General features: G+C 43.7%; 1 protein-coding gene across 4 annotated transcripts in view; it reads left to right on the top strand.

Moving 5' to 3' along the window:
* The window catches only part of svep1 (sushi, von Willebrand factor type A, EGF and pentraxin domain containing 1), a 154,049-nt gene that overhangs the window by 107,772 nt on the left and 32,828 nt on the right, over window positions 1–13,449 (top strand). For all 4 annotated transcript variants that reach the window (XM_042328266.1, XM_042328265.1, XM_042328267.1 and 1 more), the window contains 11 exons: window positions 53–177; window positions 5,030–5,153; window positions 5,291–5,461; window positions 5,767–5,940; window positions 6,101–6,220; window positions 6,542–6,718; window positions 9,528–9,612; window positions 10,718–10,909; window positions 11,932–12,099; window positions 12,376–12,574; window positions 12,692–13,165. In XM_042328266.1, coding sequence (XP_042184200.1) covers window positions 53–177; window positions 5,030–5,153; window positions 5,291–5,461; window positions 5,767–5,940; window positions 6,101–6,220; window positions 6,542–6,718; window positions 9,528–9,612; window positions 10,718–10,909; window positions 11,932–12,099; window positions 12,376–12,574; window positions 12,692–13,165 — 2,009 coding nt within the window. The remainder of the gene's footprint in view (window positions 1–52; window positions 178–5,029; window positions 5,154–5,290; window positions 5,462–5,766; window positions 5,941–6,100; window positions 6,221–6,541; window positions 6,719–9,527; window positions 9,613–10,717; window positions 10,910–11,931; window positions 12,100–12,375; window positions 12,575–12,691; window positions 13,166–13,449) is intronic.

The raw sequence follows: 13,449 nt of genomic DNA, 5'->3' as shown, positions 1-13,449 counted from the left end.
ATAGAACTCAAAGACTAGTGGTTAACCTCTGAACCTTGACCCTGCCCTGCAGGTGGAGGGGCACTGGTGCTGGGCCAGGACCAGGACCAGAGGGGTGAAGGCTTTAACCCTGTGGAGTCCTTCGTGGGGTCCCTCAGCCAGCTCCACATCTGGGACAGAGTTCTGGACCCACAACAAGTAAATCACACTGACACACACACACATTCAGACTGTCCTACTGCTTTATAACCTGACACACACACACATTCAGTCTGTCCTAATGCTTTATAACCTGACACACACACACACATTCAGACTGTCCTACTGCTTTATAACCTGACACACACACACATTCAGACTGTCCTACTGCTTTATAACCTGACACACACACACATATTCAGACTGTCCTACTGCTTTATAACCTGACACACACACACATTCAGACTGTCCTACTGCTTTATAACCTGAAACACACACACATTCAGACTGTCCTACTGCTTTATAACCTGAAACACACACTCACAGATGAGAACAGTAGCTGCTGTGTCACTATCTGAATAGAACTACTAGCTTGGTTAGCAGATCTGTTTCTGTTCTAGAACTTGTTTTTCATTGTCACGATCACCATGCTTGACACACAAAAGAGTTGTCTCAAGCAGAAGGATACTGTTGTCCAGGCTACATAACGACAGTATATGAACTAGCAACTGGCTCTCCAACTTTTCTAGCACGAGAGCTACTTTAAAAAAAAAAATAAACATGTCACGAGCCACGGAATTTCTTCTAGGTTTCAAATAGGCACAGGCTCCTCTTCTCTTCTCCCCTGCAACTCTTCCCCGCGTCCTTAGTGTACAAGAGAAAGTAGTGCACTCTGTTTTCTGTCAATATACCTGGTATATATTTTCCCAAATTATGTTCTCAGTTATATTTTTCACTCTTAAAATTGTTCATAGAGAAAGAACAGAATTGAATGTTCTGAGTCCATGTCAATGCTTAACCTTTCACTGCAGTGGGCTAAATCAGGGTCACAAAGAGTGATTCTTGGTAGTCTTAAACAAATCTACTTTGAAACAAAAGTATACGCCTCACACACATGGTTATGGGTTTTAAAAAAAGAGGACACCTGTACTATGTCAGATATAGAGGTGAAATGTATTACATTTTGACTTAGCATCCCAATATTACACTTTATACACACCACAGAAGACTGAAATATAGAAACACCAGATATTTGCATATTTAAAAAAAAGTGTATTAATTATGAAATTATGAAACATATTAATAACAGTCCACCCATGAGGACACTAGGTCATTTGACAGCAGGAAAGAGATACATCACATCAGAAGACGTTTTGTTTATGTCCGGAAGAAAACAAAACCCCAAAATATTTTTGTGTGTAATTCCCCTTTAGTTGCTCATCTAGACCTTTAATGTGCAGGTCTTATGATGGTTCTGTACTGCTGCTGCTCTTTTCATGCCAAAGTTTGAAAATAACAAATAATAGATACAAATGATATACTTACTGATGATATGTTTCTGCCAGGTAAGTCTACTTTTGTTAACATTTAATTGAGAAGGTTTTGGGGGAAAGTATTTCTGTCAACCCACAAGACAGTTATCACATCAACTGGCTTCACACAGAGTGATAAACAATGGTAAACCACACAGACATGGGCAATATTGCTGGAAATTAATTGGCAGATATTGTGTTAGGTTTGGCTTTTTAATCCAATAGTGGCTAACCAGGGGTGGGATCATGTCAGTGTTGCATTGATCAGATAGACGCTGGGAGCTTGCAGTGTCTGATACTTGTAAGATTTGTTTATGACAGTCAACATCAAATCCAATCAAATTGTATTGGTCACATACACATGGTTAGCAGATGTTGTTCCGACAGTGCAGTAATATCTAACAAGTAATCTAACAATTCCCCAACTACCTAATACACACAAGTCTAAAGGGGTGAATGAGAATATGTACATATAAATATATGGATGAGCGATGGCTGAGCGGCATAGGCAAGGTGCAATAGATGGTATAAAATACAGTATATACATGTGATATAAATAATGTAAGATATGTAAACATTATTTAAAGTGTCATTATTTAAAGTGGCATTGTTTAAAGTGACTAGTGATCCATTTATTAAACTGTCCAGTGATTGGGTCTCAATGTAGGCAGCAGCCTCTCTGAGTTAGTGATTGCTGTTTAGCAGTCTGATGGCCTTGAGATAGAAGCTGTTTTTCAGTCTCTCGGTCCCAGCTTAGATGCACCTGTACTGACCTCGCCTTCTGGATGGTAGCGGTGTGAACAGTGGCTCGGGTAGTTATTGTCCTTGATGATCTTTTTGACCTTACTGTGACATCGGGTGCTGTAGGTGTCATGGAGGGCAGGTAGTTTGCCCCCGGTGATGAGTTGTGCAGACCTCATTTCCCTCTGGAGAGCCTTGCGGTTGAGGGCGGTGCAGTTGCCATACCAGGCTGTGATACATCCCGACAAGATGGTCTCGATTGTGCATCTGTAAAAGTTTGTCAGGGTTTTGGATGACAAGCCAAATTTCTTCAGCCTCCTGAGGTTGAAGAGGCGCTGTTGCGTCTTCTTCACCACACTGTCTGTGTGGGTGGACCATTTCAGTTTGCCTGTGATGTGTTGGCTGAGGAACTTAAAACTTTCCACGTTTTCCACTGCTGTCCCTTCAATGTGGATAGGGGGGTGCTCCCTCTGCTGTTTCCTGAAGTCCACGATCATCTCTTTTGTTTTGTTGACATTGAGTGAGAGGTTGTTTTCCTGACACCACACTCCGAGTGCCCTCACCTCTTCCCTGTAGGCTGTCTCGTCATTGTTGGTAAACAAGCCCACTATTGTTGTGTCGTCTGTAAACTTGATGATGGAGTTGGTGGCATGCATGACCACGCAGGCGTGGGTGAACAGGGAGTACAGGAGGGGACTGAGCACGCACCCTTGTGGGGCCCCAGTGGTGAGGGTCAGTGAAGTGGAGATGTTGTTTCCTACATTCACCACCTGGGGGTTGCCCGTCAGAAAGTCTAGGACCCAATTGCACAGGGCAGTTGAGACCCAGGGCCTCCAGCTTGATGATGCGCTTGGAGGGTACTATGGTGTTGAAAGCTGAGCTGTAGCCAATGAACAGCATTCTTACATAGGTATTCCTCTTGTCCAGATGGGATCCAGTTTGCGGTGGAATATGTGACAATTACATATACGTTCAGAATTGTTTGGCAAAAACTCATAGGGGGGCTGTAAGCTACTGGTAGCTCGTGATCGACCTGTTGGAGACCCCTGAACTAGCATGTGTGGATACTTCTGTGGCAAAAAATGCCCACGCCTGTGTATCTTTTATGCTGCCGACTTTATAAAGAATTAAAAAAGTTCTGTCTAATTTACTTGTACAGTTGAATTCGGAAGTTTACATACACTTAGGTTGGAGTCATTATAACTCATTTTTCAACCACTCCACAAATTTCTTGTTAACAAACTATAGTTTTGGAAAGTCGGTTAGGAGATCTACTTTGTGCATTACACAGGCAATTATTCCAACAATTGATTACAGACAGATCATTTCACTTATAATTCACTGTATCACAATTCCAGTGGGTCAGAAGTTTACATACACTAAATTGACTGTGTCTTTAAACAGCTTGGAAAATTCCAGAAAATGATGTCATAGCTTTAGAAGCTTCTGATAGGCTAATTGACATAATTTGACTCAATTGGAGGTGTACCTGTGGATGTACTTCAAGGCCTACCTTCAAACTCAGTGCCTCTTTGCTTGACATCATGGGAAAATCAAAAGAAATCAGCCAAGACCTCAGAAACAAAATTGTAGACCTCCACAAGTCTCGTTCTTCCTTGGGAGCAACTTCCAAATGCCTGAAGGTCCTACGTTCATCTATATAAACAATAGTACCCAAGTATAAACAGCATGGAACCACGCAGCCGTCATACCTCTCAGGTAGGAGACTTGTTCTGTCTCCTAGAGAGGAACATACTTTGGTGCGAAAAGTGCAAATTGTGACCTTGTGAAGATGCTGGAGGAAACGGTACAAAAGTATCTATATCCACAGTAAAACGAGTCCTATATCGACATAACCTGAAAGGCCGCTCAGCAAGGAAGAAGCCACTGCTCCAAAACCGTCTTTAAAAAAGCCAGACTACTGTTTGCAACTGCACATGGGGACAAAGAGCGTACTTTTGGAGAAATGTCCTCTGGTCTGATGAAACAAAAATAGGACTGTTTGGCCGTAATGACCATCGTTATGTTTGGAGGAAAAAGGGGGAGGCTTGCAGGCCGAAGAACACCATCCCAACCGCGAAGCATGGGGGTGGCAGCATCATGATGTGGGGGTGCTTTGCTGCAGGAGGGTCTGGTGCACTTTACAAAATTGATGGCATCATGAGGCAGGGAAAATTGTGTGGATATATTGAAGCAACATCTCAAGACATCAGTCAGGAAGTTAAAGCTTGGTCGCAAATGGGTCTTCTAAATGGACAATGACCCCAAGGATACTTCCAAAGTAGTGGCAAAATGGCTTAAGGACAACAAAGTCAAGGTATTAGAGTGACCATCACAAAGCCCTGACCTCAATCCTACGGAAGATTTGTGAGCAGAACTGAAAAAGTGTGTGCGAGCAAGGAGGCCTTACCCACCTGACTCAGTTATACCAGCTCTGTCAGGAGGAATGGGCCAAAATTCACCCAACTTATTGTGGAAGCTTGTGGAAGGCTACCTGAAACGTTTGACCCAAGTTAAACAATTTAAAGGCAATTCTGCCAAATGCTCATTGAGTGTATTTAATCTTCTGACCCACTGGGAATGTGATGAAAGAAATTAAAGCTTAAATAAATCATTCTCTCTACTATTATTCTGACATTTCACATTCTTAAAATAAAACGGTGATCCTAACTGACCTAAAACAGGATTTTAACTAGGATTAAATGTCAGGAATTGTGAAAATTCAACTGTATGTGTGTGAACCACCATTCATTTTCTGTACCTCTGTCCCATGAAGTGACCTCCATATTTCTCCGTAGATCAAGATCCTAGCCAGCACCTGCCCAGGGAAAAACATCAGAGGCAACGTCCTGGCCTGGCCTGACTTCCTCAATGGGGTGGTAGGGAGAGTGAAGACTAACCCCAACTGCATCTTCTGTGCTGGTGAGGGACAAATATAGGATCAGCTTACACTGGCCAAGTCCTAACCTTAACCATAGGCGGAGGGGGAACAAAACCGATTTTAAATCAGTGTGTAGGAAAACATTAACCCACTCCATTCTCCTATTTGTGTTTGTCAGACTGCCCCCAGCTAGAGAATGCAGTGCCTCACCTGCGTGCGTCCAGTCCAGCGGTCAGTCCCGGGTCTCAAACGCAGCTGTCCTGTGTTCCCGGCTTCTACCTGGTGGGGGAGCCGCTGCTGCAGTGTCACAACAAGGGAGAGTGGAGCCACGCCCTGCCTCGCTGTGAACGTGAGGGACCATTAGTTACACACACACACACACACACACATCCACGCATGAACATAGAGACAGACACACACACACACACACACACAAAGCAGAGGTTACATTTGAGTCATCTATGTCCATAAGCATGGCCTCAGTAATAGAGAACAACCATCAAAAAGCAACAAACACCAAAACCATTCCAACCCAAACATTTCCACCTATCTGACCTGAGTACTGTCTATCTATAGGAGTATCAGATGGGGTAATACTAACTCCATTCATAACCAAACATTTACCATGTAACCTGTGTATATCTACTTGTATAGGAGTGAAGTGTGGTTCTCCTTGGCCCCTGGAGCATGGTTTGTTCCAGGGTGCCGACTACCATGCAGGCAGCTCTGTGGTGTACCAGTGTAACCCAGGGTTCTACCTGCTGGGGGACGCCAAGGTCCTCTGTACCAACAGTGGGAAGTGGGGAGGCCACACTCCCGCCTGCCTGGGTAAGACTGAAACAGACACAGTGGATGAATATAAACGGTGTCATACTCGCACTATTTGCATCATACAATTCATGTACATCTACCGTATTTAGAGTGTATGTCAATGAATACAATGTTTTCAATCAGCGCAGAGTATAACGACATGCGTGTGTCCATACAGATGTGGATGAGTGTGCACTGGGCTCAGACTGTGATGAACACTCCAGCTGTCAGAACACAGACGGCTCCTACACCTGCACCTGTATCCACCCCTACAGCGGAGACGGGAAGAACTGCACAGGTAACACACACATACTGTAACCTACTCTAGGCCTGGACCACATACCACCTGAGCCAAAGGTTTTCCCCCGGTCAGTTCATGTGGTCAGGAAAATCACATTTCCCTAACAATTACATTCTTCCTAGTTATGAGACAAGTTTCAGAACCTCTTCGCTACAGAACTGTTTTAGCAATGCCTCTCGTGCCTTTTGCTTCGTCATCATCAAACATCTACAGTTCACATCTGCCAAATGTTTTCATCCATTCTTATCTGTTGGCACTTCAAGGTGCAGTAGCTACAGTATCAAACCTTTTTTCTCTGTATGTGTGTTATCAATCTAGAACCAGTGAAGTGTGAGAACCCGGGGGCTCCAGAGTTCGGCTATAAGGACGGTATTAACTTCCTGATGGGAAGTGAGGTCGTGTTCGCCTGCGGGGAAGGCTACGAGCTGATTGGCTCATCTCACGTCCTATGCCTGGAGACAGGAAGCTGGAATGGTGTTTTCCCGTACTGCAGAGGTATGGAGGACACCAACATGGTTATATGTAATATATGCTGTAGTGATAATGATAATCATGATAGAATCATAATAATGTAATCATAATAATGATAATCATGATATGAGCATAATAATAATAATGATAAATTCATAAAATGAATAATATTATAAAATAATCATAATCATAATTATTATCATCATAATATATGGCATGCCCTACTTAAGTGTTCTGCTTGGGTTTCTATATCATCTCAAAAATAATCTTGTTTTCACATATTGCTTTGTTGTCACTATCAGTAGAGATCCAGCATTGTTATGTACGATATGTTAATTTTTCCAGAAATACCCAGTTTCATGACAGTCCATTTACATTTGAGTAATCTAGCACAACCCTCTTATCCATGAGGTACTTAGACAACTGTATAAATAACACAATTATCCTCATTATGCCCATCACGCCTTCATAGCTCTCAGATCTGCCTAACCAAAGCCTTCAGTCACAGCGGTTATAATGGAGGCTTGATGTTGGGTAACGAGCAACAAATGCTAACTGTTTGTTTTTATCCTGAACACTCATACTCTCTCTCTCTCTCTCTCTCTCTCTCTCTCTGTCTCACTCTCTCTCTCGCTGTCTCGCTCTCGCTGTCTCGCTCTCGCTCTCGCTCTCGCTCTCTCTCACTCTCGTCTCACTCTCTCTTTCTCTCTCTCTCAAAATCAACTGGCATATAAATGTCCTGACCGTGTGTGTGTGTGTGTGTGTGTGTGTGTGTGTGTGTGTGTGTGTGTGTGTGTGTGTGTGTGTGTGTGTGTGTGTGTGTGTATAATGGGTGATTATGTGCTGTGCAGCTGGCTCTTTGTCTGCCCTGTACTGTTGAAACAGAATCTTTCTACTGCACCGTTGGCAGGGCCGGCTGAAAGGCCTCTGGACCGGGTCGCTGGCCAATGGATCTATTCCTAACCCACACTGGTTCTGGATCTATCCCTAACCCACACTGGTTCTGGATCTATCCCTAACCCACACTGGTTCTGGCTCTATCCCTAACCCACACTGGTTCTGGATCTATCCCTAACCCACACTGGCTCTGGATCTAACCCTAACCCACACTGGCTCTGGATCTAACCCTAACCCACACTGGCTCTGGATCTATCCCTAACCCACACTGGCTCTGGATCTATCCCTAACCCACACTGGCTCTGGATCTATCCCTAACCCACACTGGTTCTGGATCTAACCCTAACCCACACTGGATCTAACCCTAACCCACACTGGCTCTGGATCTAACCCTAACCCACACTGGTTCTGGATCTATTCCTAAACCACACTGGCTCTGGATCTATCCCTAACCCACACTGGTTCTGGATCTATCCCTAACCCACACTGGCTCTGGATCTATCCCTAAACCACACTGGCTCTGGATCTATCCCTAACACACACTGGCTCCGGATCTATCCCTAAACCACACTGGCTCTGGATCTATCCCTAACCCACACTGGCTCTGGATCTATCCCTAACCCACACTGGTTCTGGATCTATCCCTAACCCACACTGGTTCTGGATCTATCCCTAACCCACACTGGTTCTGGATCTATCCCTAACCCACACTGGTTCTAGATCTATCCCTAACCCACACTGGTTCTGGCTCTATCCCTAACCCACACTGGTTCTGGATCTATCCCTAACCCACACTGGTTCTGGATCTATCCCTTACCCACACTGGATCTATCCCTAACCCACACAGGCTATGGATCTATCCCTAACCCACACTGGCTCTGGATCTATCCCTATCCCACACTGGCTCTGGATCTATCCCTATCCCACACTGGCTCTGGATATATTCCTAACCCACACTGGTTCTGGATCTATCCCTAACCCACACTGGATCTATCCCTAACCCACACTGTATCTATCCCTAACCCACACTGGTTCTGGTTCTATCCCTAACCCACACTGGATCTATCCCTAACCCACACTGGTTCTGGCTCTATCCCTAACCCACACTGGTTCTGGCTCTATCCCTAACCCACACTGGTTCTGGATCTATTCCCTAACCCACACTGGCTCTGGATCTATTCCTAACCCACACTGGCTCTGGATCTATCCCTAACCCACACTGGCTCTGGATCTATCCCTAACCCACACTGGCTCTGGATCTATCCCTAACCCACACTGGCTCTGGATCTATTCCTAACCCACACTGGCTCTGGATCTAACCCTAACCCACACTGGTTCTGGCTCTATCCCTAACCCACACTGGATCTATCCCTAACCCACACTGGCTTTGGATCTAACCCTAACCCACACTGGCTCTGGATCTATCCCTAACCCACACTGGCTCTGGATCTATCCCTAACCCACACTGGCTCTGGATCTATCCCTAACCCACACTTGCAGTCTTATGAAAGCCTTGCAGGGGAACCTAGCCTGAGTGCCAGTCTGTTTGTGCTATCATGCATGGTTTGGCATGACAGCGTTTGGCATGATAGCACTTAACCCCCCACAACAACAGCTCCCCGGGCACACAGTGTGGCAACCCCCTGTGCCTCTCCCCCCAAAAAATGATGTGTGGAGGGGTTGGGTTAAAAGAGGAAGTAACATTTTGGTTAGACCTTGTGCGCAATTGACCAATTAAGTGATCTTAATAAATATTATGGATAGATACATGTCAATATATGGACAACGACTCCCATTGTTAGGACGGAGAGACATGTATCTTGTCAGTATATAAATAATCTTTGATTAAGATCACTTAATCAAACGAGGCTAAGAACCTTCTGGAAGGAGTTTACTAGAACTGATCAGCCCTACATGGTATTGTGTTGTTCTTCAGCCCTCTCGTGTGGAAGGCCCTCTGTCCCAGAGAATGCTGTGATGAAGGGCACCAACTTCACGTTTGGAAGCAAGGTGACTTTCAGGTACCACCATCAGCAATTTACAACAAGTGTCACGCTTACAAAGTAGACCATTTAGACATAAAAACAGTATGAATTTGCTGTTGCATTGAGATAATGTTGTTGCATTGAGATAATGTTGTTGCATTGAGATAATGCTGTTGCATTGAGATAATGTTGTTGCATTGAGATAATAATATTGTTGCATTGAGATAATGGTGTTGCATTGAGATAATGCTGTTGCATTGAGATAATAATTTTGTTGCATTGAGATAATAATTTTGTTGCATTGAGATAATAATGTTGCATTGAGATAATAATGGTGTTGCATTGAGATAATGCTGTTGCATTGAGATAATAATTTTGTTGCATTGAGATAATAATGTTGCATTGAGATAATAATGGTGTTGCATTGAGATAATAATGTTGTTGCATTGAGATAATAATGCTGTTGCATTGAGATAATAATGTTGTTGCATTGAGATAATAATGTTGTTGCATTGAGATAATAATGTTGTTGCATTGAGATAATAATGGTGTTGCATTGAGATAATAATGTTGTTGCATTGAGATAATAATGTTGTTGCATTGAGATAATAATGTTGTTGCATTGAGATAATAATGGTGTTGCATTGAGATAATGCTGTTGCATTGAGATAATCATATTGTTGCATTGAGATAATGCTGTTGCATTGAGATAATGCTGATGCATTAATAGTTAAGTGAGATAAAATAGCTTCTCCTCTTTATTTTCTCTTTCCAATTGAGATATCGTATAGCAGAGGTATTCAACTCTCACCCTATGAGGTCTGGAGCCTGCTGGTTTTCTGTTCTACCTGATAATTAAGTGCACACACCTGGTGTCCCAGGTCTAAATCAGTTCCTGGTTAGAGGGGAACAATGAAAAAACACAGTGGAACTGGCTTCAAGGTCCAGAGTTGAGTTTGAGGGCTGTCTAGTGTATAATATACAGTATATTACAGTAAGTAAAGATACCAACAAACACATGTTTATAATGGGAGTTAAGCTGATAGATAGTTGCTGAAATTAAACCTCTATTTATTTTGCCACATCTCCCATATTCCCCCATTATGAATGTACGTACACTATTCCCTTTCATCCACTCCAGCTGTGTTAAGGGGTTCGTCCCAGGTGACCCCTATGAGATCCAGTGTCAGGCCAATCTGAAGTGGAGCAGTGCGCCCCCTGTCTGTCAGCCAGTCACCTGCGGGGAACCTCCACACGTAGACAACGCAGATTTCACCCTCAAAGGGAAAACCTACCTGTCTACAGTAATCTACAGCTGTGCAGAGGGATACAGGTTAGGATGGAATGTCTGTCCTGGTTTGTCATTTCTGTTCTTATATCCACGTAGTGTCTCAGTGTTGGAGTGCTGATCTAGGATCAGCCCCCCCCTCCCAACTGGGCCTATGAATCATATTAATCATGCTCTAAAAGGTCGAAACTGATTCTAGACCAGCAGTCCCAGGTCGTATAGGTCGTATAAGGGGTTCATAAAAGGACATCTAAAATAATAAGACGTTCATTAATCAATAGATTGAAGCGCCTGGATGCAATGACTTTGAAAGTGGTAGCTAGTAATATATAATATATAATATAAATATAATATAATATATATATGATAGTAATAATTGTCTGTTGTTTCATACTGCTTTACGGGGAATGTAAAGCTAAGCAACAACATGGATTCAATCCAACAATGCTGAACATGTGTATGTAACATAGAAACATCTCTATTTGAAATATTTTGATCTTGAACAATGTTTATTTGACCTATGGTCAGCGCCGTCTTAAATTGCCTACCAGTGACGCGACAATGGCAATATGGCAATTTATAGATACAGTTAGCTGGCGTTCTAAAGCCTAGTGTTTCCCTTCCCCTTTAAAGGTGTTGTGAGTGTATGTGTATAAGTATTACACAGTGTGTGTGCAAAAGGCATTCGTGTGTTAAAGGCCCAGTGCAGTCAAAATAATATTTTTTTCCCTATGTTTTGTATCATATTGTACAACAGCTAACAAAACTAACACTGTAAAAGTGTGAAAAAATGTCATCAGTGCTATTTAATGATAGTTGCTGGTTGAAATTATAATCTACACAGCACTTTCTAATCAGCAGGTTTGCATAGGCGGGAGATTCAGCTTTCCATGGTGACATCACCATGTGGTAAATTTCTAGCAAAATTCTTGCTTGTATTTTTGGTTGTTGTTGCAAAAAACAAACAATTTGCCCGTTTTAATGGACAGTCGATTACAGTAAGGTAATAATTGTTATCCAGAAATGATTTGATATTGATATAAAAACTACTGCTTTGGGCCTTTAAGACTGCAGGGCTCTGAAGAGGTGGTGTGTGAGGCGTCAGGAGAGTGGAGCAGCCCTGCCCCTCTCTGCGCCAGTGTCCACTGTGGAGACCCCCCCGCCCTCCGGGACTCAGTGACCATGGGGGACGACCACACCCTGGGCAACAAGGTGCACTACGTCTGCAAAGAAGGGTAAATACTGTCAACCATGTTTCATTAGTTATACGTTATCAGCGTGTTAACTCAATTGAGGCCTTGCCACGCATTTGTAAGAGACCTGACTGGACAAGACTACCTCAATGTTAGCATTATAGTTATTATCATTAAAGTCAAGTAGTAGTTTATGTAGTTATAGTACAGTAGTAATGGTTTGTATATATATGATTGTGTATGTTTACTTTTTGTTACATTGTTTGGATATATTACCTCCTGCCCTGATCTTCATTGATTGGTTCGGTGTCCCCGCAGCTACACTCTGATTGGACCAGAGTCCAGAGAGTGCCTGTCGACTGGCCAATGGAGTCCCACTTCCGCTCAGTGTGTCCCCCGCTCCTGTGGCCCTCCCCCTTCCATAGACCACGCCCTTGCTGTCGCCGGCCACCAGCTGTTTGGCGACACGGCCAACTACTTCTGCACGGACGGCTACACCGCTGGCAACAACTCCAAGGTTACTCATCTATTTTATTGCCCTTCATTTTTAAAATGTCTTTCATGTTGTTGTTTTAAAGTAAAGTGTGTTGCGATTCTAAACGCAAAGTTAAATAAAGTTTGATTTGATTTAAAGGTGGTCTGCAATGCCCAGGGATTGTGGGCGCCCCCCGAAGGCCAGGAGGCCCCTCGTTGCATCGCCACCTTCTGCCAGCGCCCACCTGACCTGCCCCATGCCATCTTGGACTCGGTCAACAAACCCAAGTACGCCAGCAACACAGAGCTCAACTACAAATGCGAAGAGGGCTTCATCCTCAACACGACCTCCAAATTGAAATGCATGATGGGAGGGGAGTGGACGCCCTCACCATACGAAGTGGGTTGCGTGCCGGTGCGGTGCTCCAAACCGGGGGGCATCGAGAAGGGGTATGTGAGTGGGACCAACTATAGTTTTGGAGCGATGGTGGCTTATAGCTGTGATAAGGGTTTCCTGATCCAAGGGGAGAAGAGGAGGACATGTGAGGCCAATGGAAAGTGGGGTGGGGTCCTGCCAGTCTGCCAGCCTGTCTCCTGCCCGTCCCCACCGTCACTCGAGAATGGATTCATCCAGGTATGTTGTTCCTCTGCTCAAATTCATGTCAAGGCTCAATGTAACAAGATGTAGAAAAAAATGTACTTTATTCAATACAAACAGAAACATTGTACATTTTGCAAATTCCATAAGTGATTCGAAATAACTAAAAGGTCAATTTCACTGTTCCCACTCATTCCTGTGCTTGGTCATCTTATTCGATCATAGAGAAACAACAAGTTACATTCTTTCTGGCAAGATATCACGTGTCATCTCAATCAGAACACAGTTTACTCTGTATCATAAAACATCTTATTTTGTGT

The sequence above is a fragment of the Oncorhynchus tshawytscha genome, linkage group LG10, assembly GCF_018296145.1.
Source record: "Oncorhynchus tshawytscha isolate Ot180627B linkage group LG10, Otsh_v2.0, whole genome shotgun sequence".
Lineage (NCBI taxonomy): Eukaryota > Metazoa > Chordata > Actinopteri > Salmoniformes > Salmonidae > Oncorhynchus > Oncorhynchus tshawytscha.
This window is presented reverse-complemented; position numbering and strand designations above follow the sequence as displayed.